This window comes from Sinocyclocheilus grahami, unplaced genomic scaffold (genome assembly GCF_001515645.1).
Source record: "Sinocyclocheilus grahami isolate Dianchi unplaced genomic scaffold, SAMN03320097.WGS_v1.1 scaffold12.1, whole genome shotgun sequence".
Lineage (NCBI taxonomy): Eukaryota > Metazoa > Chordata > Actinopteri > Cypriniformes > Cyprinidae > Sinocyclocheilus > Sinocyclocheilus grahami.
This window is the reverse complement of record NW_015505191.1, coordinates 34300-48121: the sequence shown is the minus strand read 5'-3', so window position 1 is coordinate 48121 and position 13822 is coordinate 34300. Positions and strand designations below refer to the sequence as shown.

Genomic DNA, 13822 nt, shown 5'->3' with positions numbered 1-13822 from the left:
TGGGGAGAAGAATTGCTGAATAAATTATGTTATTATTGTTTGCACACAAAAAGTATTCTCGTAGCTTCATAAAGTAAATACCACAGAATTTAATGACAGATAAATTCAGACAGAATGACAGAATTTTTGGGTGAACTAACCCTTTAATAAAAAGTGGACAGAGACCCTCTCACTACTGAAGCAGACAGAGATCTGAGTCCATCCTAAGTTCAGGTATAATGTAAATGCCATGAGAACTGGCTTCTTTTAAACTCAGTTCACTTTTGGCTCAACTGAAAGTGTTCTGAGTTACTCTTTCTGTTAGCAGGAAAGCTTAGGCAGAACATGACTAAAGCCCCGTTCACACCACGAACAATAACTATAAAGATAACGATATTAGCGTCCACACCAGCGAACGATATCGTCTGTTTATTCTAAGCGTCTGCCACTTTAAATTATTGAGCTCGTTACAGCAGGATGGATTCTGATTGGCTGTCAGTGTTTTATCGTTCATCAGCTGCAGAAAAATCGTTTTGAAAGTGATTCCAACGATATCGTTTCACTTTGTCTTTATCGTTATAGTTATGGTGTGGACTCTGCTATTCTTTAATATTGATAACGATTTTTAGAACTATATCTTTATCATTATCTTTATAGTTATCGTCCTTGGTGTGAACGGGCCTTTAGTCGGGACTCTCGAGACAAAGACTTCTTTTGGTCTTGATATACCTAAGTGGCAACAATAACAGATGTCCAGTGTTTAGATTGAGATTGAATTGAACTCAAATCATTATTGCAAGATAAAGTTTTCCAAACATTTCTGTTTTACAAAATCGTTGTATGTATATTTAAATTCTATACTATTTTCCATACTAAATTCTAAATTCAGTCATTTAAAATGATATAAGTGATTTTAGACATCACGATATTACAATACCGTACAGTACAGTATGAAAAATGGATATTCATTTTGACATTTTAATAAACATTATTATATTAGTTTAACTTTAAAAGATTAACTTTAAGTGAGCATTAGATGATGGAAAATGAAATCTAAATGTAAAACATATTTTTTGTAAATAATTATATATCCAATACTGACCTAAAAAAAATGATTGAAAAGTTTTGGTGCTGATATATAGCATGCATCCTTAAAATTGTGCAGCCCTACTGCAAAGACAACAAAAAAAGAGAACGAGTTTTTCCTTCAGAAGGTCCAGAAAAGTCTAAGTGAACATCACAGTGGCAGAAGAACAAAAACGTATCTCAATGGCCCAATCAAAGTCCTGAACTCAATCCAACTGTGGCGTTACTTGAAAATTGCAGTGGACAGGTGTCGAGCAAGTAACCGGAATAATGTGGTGCAAATCTGCCTGGATCAATGTGCCAAAATTACACCTGAGCAGCATGCAAATCCAATGCTGCTCAGATATATCTTGTCACTGCTGCACGAACGCCACTCCCTGTGTGATCTGCAACATATTTCAGCTTTTTGGCAATATATAACAAAAAAATAAATTACACTACAAAAAATAAATTGGGAGTTTCCAAAATATATTACCACAGAGAATCATTAAGTCATAAATCAGCAGTAGCATCACTGTAAAGTAGGGTTTGTGGTGAGCGATGTGCACTCACTATGATGCTGGAGTGTCTTCGTTCTGAGTTTTATTGAGGAGACGAGAGGGTGGATCTGGTGGTCGAGTGGGTGGCCGGCAGATGGAACTCTTCTCTGAGAAAGATCGCCCTTTCACCCCCTGAGCCTCTCCTGTTACACACACACACACCTGTTACAACCATGACTCACTGCACGTCTGTGTTCTGCTGACTCTAGATCACATCTTCCTATGATGATCATTCAAACCTCAAATGCCATACTGTGCTCTTACATCACAGGAATCAGTTGTTTAGGGTTCACTGACATACAAAAGTGTCCATTATACAGAAAAGAGAAATCCTTTAATAAACCCATACCAAGTTCTTAGACATGTGCTCTTTGTTTTCATGTTCATTTTATGTTTACTTTTGTAATTTTCAAGAAAAGTTTCAGTTAAGCATGTCTACATTTTAACCACTATTTAAAATATATTTTCAATGGATTATTCATTTTCATAAATATCCTTTTACAACCTTAACTAATCTTGCATTTATCTAATATTTTATGAGACTTATTGGCCTTGGTCATGAGGGTCTGCAGGGGTCCTTCTCTATGATATAATTTCCTGTTTTATGTTTTTTGACTAGTAGTTTTATGTTAGTTGAACCAAGTGACTTTGATTTTTGATGGACACTAGTTTTGAAATAGGCCTATTTATAAACAGTGAACAGTGAATAAATAAGAAAAATATAAGATTATGCCAAATTCATAAGGTTTTCTTTTTTTTTTAATTATGTCTTTTAATGAAGCTTCTGATATTAGGACAGTTGAATCACACCCAAAAAAAAAAACCTGTGATGGCCCGTTTGAGCATGTCTGTTGCTTGTTTACCGATTGTTTCTTTGAGTTGTGGCCTCCTTCCTTGAAAAGACTGAGCTCGGTTCACTGTCACTCTTGATTCCCCATTGGTTGTCACCATGGCGTCTGACCTCTGACCAGCCTGTATCCTAACTTCAAGCATGCTGACGTCCGAATCCAAGGGCCGGAGAGCAGGTCTGGGGTGAGTAGGCTTCCGAGATGTCGGAGAGGAGAGCGGGACAGATGGAGGAGAGATGGAAGGAGGTGTCAGTTTTGTTCTTTGATGAGGAACCGGACTGGTGAGGCCAGTGTCTCCCTCGGGTTCACCGCCATTGTGGGTGGCGCCGTTCTGCTCTCGCCCTGCAAAGCAAAGAGTCAGTGAATGCAGGCAGTTTAGATAAAACACTACTAAACGTCAGGCAGGTCAGAAGCATAATTGCAACAGTTGAGCCCTGAACATTCCGCAGAGGGGAGATTGTATCAGGGGTGTCGTTAAAATGTAAAATTTCCTGTTCCTGTAGTTCTGGCTTAAAAAAGGGAGGCCATGATGGTTCCAATAAATAAATCAAGAGAACAACTTGACAGATGTTCCGTCCTCTTGTATTTCCACAATACGAGAAATACAAGCCAATAAAGACTCAACTAGTCAAAATCAAATTATCCAAAGTGAGTCATTTCATTCCAACAGCAGCAACACAACCAGAACATAATGGATTTTTTTAACTGAAAAAAAAAAGTATATAAAAGGAGCCATGAATGACTTAACTCAAACACGCTGATTGTTATCAGCTCAAGCCATGGTCAAAGTCTATCTTTTGAAAAGCCTGCTGCTTTTAACCTAACTTTAATTATCTCTTTAAAAAAAAGAAAGAAATGACATTTTCTGTGGTGTGGAGTTAGCATTATTTCCTTGAAATGGTAAAAGCTAACTGCTTTTAGTATATATCCAAGAGTACAAATTCTGCTCGCTGCTGGCATTTACATCAGACTCTAAAGTTTCTTTGACACAATGAGGAGTTTTTTTATGGAGGGAAAAGTGTTTTATAGAGTTTGTTATTTAACTGAGAAAAGGTGAATATAGGGCATAAAAAAGTACCTTGATTTGAAATAAGGTATGAATAAAACTTTTCACAATCTCCAGTTTAGTGTTTGAACAGGTGTCATATAAAAAAGAAAAGGGAAAAAAGGTTGCTATGGCCATGTGTGAACCAAGGACATGAGTGTGAAACAGAGCTCTGTGTGTGTGTGTGTGAACAGCATCAGTCAAAACAACCAGTTGTGGGTGAGCTAGCCAAACTAGACTTGTACACATTTGATGAACACACGTGGCATTTTGGCAGGGGTTCCCACACAACCAGTTGCTCCTAATACTCCATGACCGTATCTGTATTCTCAACAGAAACACACACAGGGCCAAGTTTAAGCACAATCAAAGATGCACTGAAACAGGTGGCTTGACACTCTCTCACACACACACACACACACACACACACACACACAGATCCCACCACCCACGAATTCAACAAACAGGAAACAAGCAGTTATGATCTACTCAGATTAATGATTTGATTGGAAAGTACACCAGAAGGGGAAAACATTTTATTCCACTGTTCTGAACAAGCAAAGATCCAGCATGCTTTAATAAGCCAAATTTCATGAATATACAAATGAACCAGAGAGTCATATTAATGGATTAATGCACGCAGTCGTTTTTGATCAAGATGGAGAAGAAAGGCTCAGATGTTAATAATGAAAATAGCTTATTAGTGGAAAAAGGTCCAAAAGCCAATCGAAAACAGATTGAGTAGAGACTCATAAACACATGCAGAAACACTGGGTAGCGCACACAAGACACACGATGGCATACCCACACTCGTATGCACGCATTAAAAAAAATACACGTACGCTCGCACTCGCGCGCACACACACACACAGACACTTGCAGAACCATTGGCACTGATGCACAGACACACACACTGCAGAAAGGCAGGTAGTCGTTTAGTTTTCATGCTCTAGCGAGTGTACTATTAGCTTGACTGTTGTTAAACATATGGCTCACAATGAGGGGAGGACAACATGTCAGAGAACGAACATTTATCAATGCACACACATTCGCATACACATGCCTCAAGATCCTGCAGATTTAATCATACAATTCGCAATGTGCATGGAGGCTTCTAAACTGGCACACGAGGCGTGTGTGTGTGTGTGTGCGTGTGTTTGTGTATGACAAGAACATCTGGGAGATTTGGTTGTATTTTCCTCATTTAGAGAAAATCACTTAAGGAAAAACAGATCCAGTCCGAGGTCCCTTCCAGAACCTATGAAACCTGATCAGCTGTTATGTTTGTGTGCCTGCTAACAACATCAATGTTTAGGTGTGTGTAATGTATTTAAGCTCCCAGCACAAAAACAGGCTTTGCAGAAAAGTGAAAAGCAAAAAAGGAACATGTAGAAGACTGAAAGCTGAAAAATCTAAGAAAAATATTGAGAATCATTTTAAAAAACACCATATATAGAAATAAATCTAAAACATAATGTCTTATCTGAGCTGTTTAGATCTTTATCAAAAAGTCGTAAGCAAGCTTAAAAAAAATGAAAATGAATGTAAAAAAAATAAAATAAAATAAAGTACAATATAAAAAAATCTGTCTCCATCCATGCTCCAGATAAATTCTTAAAAACATGATTGACATTCATAATAATTCACTGATACAGCCAAAAATATGTATTATATGACAACGAAATGATGATGATGATGATGATGGCTATCGTGCTGAAGACTATTTACGCTCAAAAACTGGAGGCTGAAGGCCAGGGAAGAGACGAGGTGGGCGTTTTGAGATTGTAATTGGCTGCCGTCTCTGTGGCGTCACCCTTGGAGGCGGGATAGGAGGAGGTGTGGTTTCTTCAGGGGGACCCTTAAAGATCTGCGAACATCAGAGATGGAGAGTAATTACATCAATCTATTATCACTATTAGTGCCACTGAATAGGTGACAAAATATTGTTAAAATTGTTTTCTCACACAGCATTTTTGTTTTGGTTTAAAAAAAATTTTTAGAGTGCAAATATAGCAGTTCTCAAAAGAAAACTGTTTTCTGTCTGAGCGTTTCGCTTGTATAGTAACAGATACAGAGATAAAGGGTGCATGTCTGACCTTGCTGTAGTCCTCAATGAGGATCTCCATGACAATGTTCTGGAACTTAATATCCAGCATGGCCGCTACAGTCTCCTCCTCTGCTCTCATAAGAGTGGGGCCAAATATTACACCCATATTCGACACGGTCATCAGATTTTCAATGCTGTGGCTGCAAACACTATAAAAACACAAGAGATAATGTAGTAAGGTCTTGGAAAAGATACAGGGATTGTCCCCTGTGATAAGTACTGTATAACTTTGGATAATGTTGCTTAGAGTGGCTTATTATAATAGGCCTTCTAGCCCAGGGCCAGGGTGAGAGAGTTTTGGGAAGTCTTTCTTCCTTGGACCAGTGTGGCATTGTCACTCGATTGTACATTCGTTAATCATATAAATGTGCTTATGCCTTGCAAATTTTAATGTTTGGCTTACTGTGATGTATTGAAAATAGTTGTACTGAATTCTGTGGATTTAATCTTGTTACCAAGGTACCGTGCTCAAGCTGGCTGAAATAGATTAGAAAGTGTTTATTTATTTATTTCATGAATATGTTTTCTGGCACATATAGAAAAATACTTGCTATATTATATGATTATAAAAGAAATTAATACTTTCATTCTGCAAGAATGCATTAAAATGATAAAAAGTTACGGTAAAGACAATGTTACAAAAGATTTCTATTTCAAATAAATGCTATTCTTTTGAACTTCCTATTTCACAAAGATATTAAGCAGCACAAATGTTTTCAACACTGACAATGGGAAAGGTCACCAAATCATCATATTATAATGATTTCTAAAGAACCATGCGACACTGAAGGCTGGATAATGTCTGCTGAAAAAGCAGCTTTGCCATCACAGGAAGAAATTAAATTTTAAAATAAATTAACAGAAATTGCAATATTCCACAACATCATTGTTTTTACTGTATTTTAGATCAAATAAGTGTAGCCTCAAAAATCTTACCAAAACTATATTAATATAATCCTAAATTTAATTACAATTTAGTACATTAGCTTGTTTAGTATAAAGTTCAAGCTACTTATGTGAAAAAATTGTACGCGACACACACACACAATATGAGACATGGAGCTATAGATTCGGGGATTTATGGTCATGTTTGTCCAAACACATTTTCACACACACAACCTGTCACATTAATCAAAATACAACTAGAACATTTAATTATAAAGGTACACCAAGCAAGCTGAGCAGCGGTTAGAAAAACCACAGAATGTGAGTGTGTGTGTGATTTTGAGTATTAACACGTCTGTGTTCACGCGTGCCTGCATGTGTGTGTGTGTTACCTGACCAGGTGTTTTATTAGCAGTTCCAGCATCTCTCTGTTCCGCTCTGGGAGTTTGTAAACAAGCGAGTGAACCGCCCCTAACCGATAGTCCTGATTCTCTGACTCTATGGAAAAAAATGTTGGAAGTCACAAACACACAATACAGAAGTACATGATTCACATATTGTTCTAACTTAACTATTGCATCACAGTCTGTGTTGAGTCACACCCACAGAAAGTGCGGTTCATGCTACATTTCACTGCCATGACTCACATTAAATGGTAGAAAAGGAAAGACTTTAAAGAATGCAGTGTAAAGGCAGAATGAAGCAGACAGTACATGTCAGTGCACTTCTCCATCTACGCTAAAACTAATAGAGCTGTTAAAGCTAATACAGCTGTTTAATTGTGTTAGCAAGCTAGTGTTTATTTTCTTCCTGCAGACATCTTACGGCAGTTTGCCAAGAGTCTTTCAGCTTGTCCAAAGATAACTTATAAAATCCTAAAAGGATCAGTACAGACACATTTACTGTGAAATGTTGGATAAACACAGCATTATCTAAAGATACAGCCTGTGCTGAACCATAACAAAGCTTACTTTATAGTGAGTGGAGCAAATACGTGCTATTGTGAATTCAATGTTTTTAAGACATGCTGTAGCATCTTTGAAAGAGTCAGACAAACCCTCTTGACAACTTTAAAATATACTGTAAATATATATATATATATATATATATATATATATATATATATATATATATATATATATATATATAAAAAGAAGAAATTCTACAACATGAAAGACTGGGAGGTCACTTGGGCCAAGCGAGTAAAGCGCATTAAAGCGAGTCGTTAATCCCTCGACAGGTGTAGCCCTTTCCTCTGCTCCGCGGAGTTTGTTTAGCTGCGTGTAATCTGAGCGCAGGTACGCAGACATGCTACAATAATTAAAGCTGCTTTAATGGCCTCTAATCTTATTATGGGGAGGATTACAATTCAGCACTTTCAACACAATCCACTGAAAATGCTCAAAGCTGGAAGCACACTCACTCATGCAAACATAGACAGAGGCTGGCTTGGTCTCTAATTTCTGATTGGATGAGCTGCGTTCTAACGTGTAGTACTATGCTACATTGCTGGCAATAGGAAACAGCCTAAAATAATGCTAAATGAACTATATTTCCTCCAAGAATAGGTTTTCTTCTGAATGTTATCAATTATTAAATGTATCTCTATTTATTTAACGCTGATGTCTTCTATCATATTCATATTGCTGTCATTTAATAAAAGAAATCAGTTACTTGAAACCAGACTTAATAATACCCATCGCTTTCATAAAATTACTGAAAAATGTCCCAAAGTGTCTTAATATTTTAAACAAAAGGGAAGACTATGCAAAACCAGTACAGTACAGGCAGCGCACGTCAGTTTGGGTGATGACATGATTAATCTAACAACACAAGACCACTGAAAGAGGTCCTTTTTCTTTTAATGATGCTTTTATTATACGTTCATGTAAATGTCAGTCTTGTAAATGGCTTTTTCTCGGCCAGCTGCATGCTTGACTACAGCAGCGTGAGCAGAGGGATTCAGCGGGCACTCGGATACCGTGGGAGGGTTTTTCTGTAGGACTTCACAATTCAGAATTCTATTTAATTGTGCGTGTAAAGCATACAGTAGCTTAATAACAACAAAGTAATATATGGAAGTTTACAAAGTTTTCCAGACTGTCCTGTAACGGAGTGCCTACAGGATGGCACAAATCATACAACTAGTACAAATGAAAATATGTGTGTGTGCATTGAATATAGTTGTAACGTATTAAAATAAAAAGCAGTAATTACCCTTATTAACAAAGGATGGGGAACTGTCTTTTTTATTCCTTCGTTTTATTTCATGAAGCTGGTAATTTTGCTACCAGAGGTATCAATTTAGCATTACTACAGACTGGGGTTGTACAAAAGTTGATATTTTGGTATAAATTCAATTTTAGTTCCTTTAATGTCATATTATAATGGATATAATTTAGCATTATTAGTGATATTATTAAAATTGCTTTACTTAAACTAATGGTACTTTGAGTAAAAAAAACAAAAAAACACTACCTTTTAAAAGTCTGGGGTCTGTATATTTTTTTAATGTTTTTGAAATAAGTCTCTTATGTTCACCAAGGCTGCATTTAGTTGATCAAAAAAATCAGTGAAAACTGTAAAATTGTTAAGTATTATTACAATTTAAAATTACAGTGTTCTATTCAAATACATTCTAAAATGTAATTTATTCCTGTGATGGCAAAGATGAATTTTCAGCAGCCATTACTCCAGTCTTCAGTGTCACATGTTCCTTCAGAAATTCTAATATGCTTGATGATCAAGAAACATTTCTTATTATTATCAATGTTGAAGTTTACAGAAACAATGATTTTCTTCCAAGATGCTTTAAAGAATAGAACGTTCAAAAGAACAGCAATTATTTAAAGTAATTAACTTTTGTAACATTAGAAATGTCTTTACTGTCAGTTTTTATAAGTTTAATGGATCCTTGCTGAATAAAGGTATTACAGCATTACAGTAAAATATTACAGTAACAGACCTTACATTTTTGAATGGTATAGTGCATTCTGTTATCATTGTCATTCAAATATAAAAGCTGCAGTCTTTTTTTTTTGTAGGGTTAATAAAGCATAATGAAAAACACACCCCAAAAGCTGCTTAGTTACTCACTCTGATACTTATTATTATTACTATTACTTAATATTCCTATTACTGTTATTATTAATATTATTATACAGTACCGTTTAATATTGGTTATTTAATAACCGTTTAACACTCTTAAAAATAAAGGTGCTTCACGATGCCATAGAAGAACCTTTTTGTCTAAATGGTTCCATAAAGAACCTTCAACATCAGAAGAACCTTTCTGTTTCACAAAAGGTTCTTCGTGGCGAAAGAAGGTTCTTCAGATTATAAAAAAGGTAAGAAAGAGATGGTTGACTGAATGGTTCTTTGTGGAACCAAAAATGGTTCTTCTATGGCATCACTTGAAGAACCTTTTGAAGCACCTTTATTTTTAAGAGTGAACCCCCCCCCCCCCCCCCCCAAACAATTCAGAATTCTATTTAATTGTGCGTGTAAAGCATACAGTAGCTTAATAACAACAAAGTAATATATGGAAGTTTACAAAGTTTTCCAGACTGTCCTGTAACGGAGTGCCTACAGGATGGCACAAATCATACAACTAGTACAAATGAAAATATGTGTGTGTGCATTGAATATAGTTGTAACGTATTAAAATAAAAAGCAGTAATTACCCTTATTAACAAAGGATGGGGAACTGTCTTTTTTATTCCTTCGTTTTATTTCATGAAGCTGGTAATTTTGCTACCAGAGGTATCAATTTAGCATTACTACAGACTGGGGTTGTACAAAAGTTGATATTTTGGTATAAATTCAATTTTAGTTCCTTTAATGTCATATTATAATGGATATAATTTAGCATTATTAGTGATATTATTAAAATTGCTTTACTTAAACTAATGGTACTTTGAGTAAAAAAAACAAAAAAACACTACCTTTTAAAAGTCTGGGGTCTGTATATTTTTTTAATGTTTTTGAAATAAGTCTCTTATGTTCACCAAGGCTGCATTTAGTTGATCAAAAAAATCAGTGAAAACTGTAAAATTGTTAAGTATTATTACAATTTAAAATTACAGTGTTCTATTCAAATACATTCTAAAATGTAATTTATTCCTGTGATGGCAAAGATGAATTTTCAGCAGCCATTACTCCAGTCTTCAGTGTCACATGTTCCTTCAGAAATTCTAATATGCTTGATGATCAAGAAACATTTCTTATTATTATCAATGTTGAAGTTTACAGAAACAATGATTTTCTTCCAAGATGCTTTAAAGAATAGAACGTTCAAAAGAACAGCAATTATTTAAAGTAATTAACTTTTGTAACATTAGAAATGTCTTTACTGTCAGTTTTTATAAGTTTAATGGATCCTTGCTGAATAAAGGTATTACAGCATTACAGTAAAATATTACAGTAACAGACCTTACATTTTTGAATGGTATAGTGCATTCTGTTATCATTGTCATTCAAATATAAAAGCTGCAGTCTTTTTTTTTTGTAGGGTTAATAAAGCATAATGAAAAACACACCCCAAAAGCTGCTTAGTTACTCACTCTGATACTTATTATTATTACTATTACTTAATATTCCTATTACTGTTATTATTAATATTATTATACAGTACCGTTTAATATTGGTTATTTAATAACCGTTTAACACTCTTAAAAATAAAGGTGCTTCACGATGCCATAGAAGAACCTTTTTGTCTAAATGGTTCCATAAAGAACCTTCAACATCAGAAGAACCTTTCTGTTTCACAAAAGGTTCTTCGTGGCGAAAGAAGGTTCTTCAGATTATAAAAAAGGTAAGAAAGAGATGGTTGACTGAATGGTTCTTTGTGGAACCAAAAATGGTTCTTCTATGGCATCACTTGAAGAACCTTTTGAAGCACCTTTATTTTTTAAAGGTGACCCCCCCCCCCCCCTTACACATAAGAGTGTGTGTCTGTCTGTGTGTTCGCAGTCATACTTGCTGCTAAGATCAGTTCTCCATGCAGGCTGTAGGTCATCAGCGGTTCACTCAGACTCCTGGAAAAGCATGCAAATGTACAATACACACTTAAAAAAAAAAAGAGTCATTTTTGGAAAAATCGTGTGTGCTTAACTCACCGCAGATAGAATTTCAAAGCACTAGTGATGGTCTTAATGTCCATGTCAGTAGAATTGAAATCTACATCCGCTGGACACTTTGGGTCTACAGAGAGAGGAGGCCAGATGAAGACAGAGAGAGAGAGAGATAAATGGCCTTCCTCAGACGGTTGTTACTGTTGCTGAGTATGTGTCAAGGATTTTGTAACAGCTCAAGGACGCTCTCATGGACGTATATCTCTGCTTTGGTTTCCTCAGCGTAAAAAAATGTAGGAAGTTCACAAAGCTCACTGCAGATATTAAACACGCCACAATAAGCTGGACTCAGAATTATGAGTCAATTAATTTATTGTCCACATAAAACATGATAAGCTTCTTAACAAGAAATAAAACATGTTTGTATATATTTGGTTGTAAATGTTTGTGTATAAATCTGGTTTACTAGTTTTAGAAGCGCAATGTGTGTGTAAGAGCATGTTTGCATGTCTTCCTCTCGTACACACACACACACACAGCAGATGTTTTTTTGGCCATTTCCTCACCAAAGAAGGCATTCAGAAGTTTCTGTACTTGAATGTTGCTGCCCACAGTCCTGTAGACTCCTTCCTGAGTCAGCCCTACCAGAAAGAAAGAGGAGAACAGAGAAAAACGAAAAAGAAAGTATGATTTATAGACTAAGAAACTTAGAGAACCTGGCTTGAAGGAGAACGAAAGTGGGGAGTGTCTCGCAGTGGAAAAGTACAGCTCTTCCGAAAAACAAGTGGTGAAACGGTCCCACTTTCAGTTCGTGCTCAGCCGTCATTAGCCGTGCAATAACCCCAGATGATAGTTTGCCAGAGTTTACTAATTGTTAACATACACCATGTTGAGCCTGACGACAGGGCTGGACTTAAACGGCTGGGAAATCTGAGTAACGGCACGCTTGGCGAATGGCGAACACAAACATCAGCACTTCAAACAGAGCCGTTGGTGCTCGGTGCTCCCGCAGACAATGTAACAGTGTAATCATGCTTATTAATGGCCTTGAAATGCCTCGTCGTGACTTTATTCTCGTACTATAACAGCCTCTAGCATGGAAACACTAAAGCCAGGTTTCAAATGACTTGCCATGTTAGAGAAAAAGTGAGGGAGAGCGTATACATGTCTGCTATCAATTTGTATCTGCACACATTAATTTTTCTTTTAATTTGCATGATATGTTATTGATGAGAACATGTATGTTTCAGTGTGTGTGTTTCTGGTTCTTTGGCTAAATCAGCAGCAGTTTTATTTACAGTTGGCTCAAATCGCTGGATATGCAAACGTGAAGACAAATGGTGTGCTGCTTCCCTCTGCTGGCTGCATTTGAGACATGAATCCAATAAATAATAATGGCATTGTGTTGTCTTTCCATCTCTGATTAATTAAAGCATATGGTGGCCATGAAGTGCAAAAACAGCAGAGAGAGTCAGTCATTTGAGAACAGGTGACTAACCTATTACACGAATATGAGATCATTTCAAAAACTAAAATAAGTGACTGATATTTTTTCCAAGTCTAATGTACCTTTTGTTTCCACAAAATTGATGCATTTTCTGACGAACTTGAAGCCGAGGTCATTTAGCTCCACTGAGGGGAAAAAAGGAAATTCATATTACATATAATAAACACAGTTCATCATCCCTGTATGCATTTCTCAGTAGGTTACTGCACACTATTTATGGTGTAATTTTATAAATGGTATTGCACAGGCTTGCAAGTATCAGAATCTATTAAGCAGCATTTTCTCCACCTATTTTTAGAGTTTCTTGTGTTCTGCATCTTTTCTCTGAATAGCTAACAGACATCACTGAGATATCACACCTGCACAACCATTCAGAAGTCTGATGTCGGCAAGATTTTTCTTGTGTTTGAAAGAGTTCTTGTGCTAACCAAGGCAGCACTTATTTGATCAAAAATGTTTCATATATTTTAAAAATGTAATTTCTTCCCGTGATGGCAAAACTGAATTTTCAGCAGCCATTACTCCAGCCTTGAGTGTCATCTGTCATGATCTTTCAGAAATCATTCTATTATGCTGATTTGATGCTCAAGGAACATTTCTTATTATTATCCACGTTGAAAACAGTAGTGTTGCTTAATATTTTTGTGCAAATTGATACGTTTTTCAGGATTCTTACTAGGGATGCACCGAAATGAAAATTCTTGGCCGAAGCAGAAACCGAACAAAATGAGACACTGGGCTGAAGGCCGAATAC

At 36.1% G+C, this 13822-nt stretch overlaps 1 protein-coding gene across 1 annotated transcript in view; it reads right to left on the bottom strand.

The window, feature by feature from the left end:
- The window catches only part of LOC107596712 (oligophrenin-1-like), a 44158-nt gene that overhangs the window by 10363 nt on the left and 19973 nt on the right, over positions 1–13822 (bottom strand). Inside the window, exons 13-21 of the mRNA XM_016287513.1 lie at positions 13131–13193; positions 12128–12202; positions 11607–11691; positions 11467–11525; positions 6882–6987; positions 5594–5753; positions 5226–5364; positions 2468–2794; positions 1618–1747 (exon numbers count right to left, since the gene is read on the bottom strand). Of these exons, the coding sequence (XP_016142999.1) occupies positions 1618–1747; positions 2468–2794; positions 5226–5364; positions 5594–5753; positions 6882–6987; positions 11467–11525; positions 11607–11691; positions 12128–12202; positions 13131–13193 (1144 nt within the window). The remainder of the gene's footprint in view (positions 1–1617; positions 1748–2467; positions 2795–5225; positions 5365–5593; positions 5754–6881; positions 6988–11466; positions 11526–11606; positions 11692–12127; positions 12203–13130; positions 13194–13822) is intronic.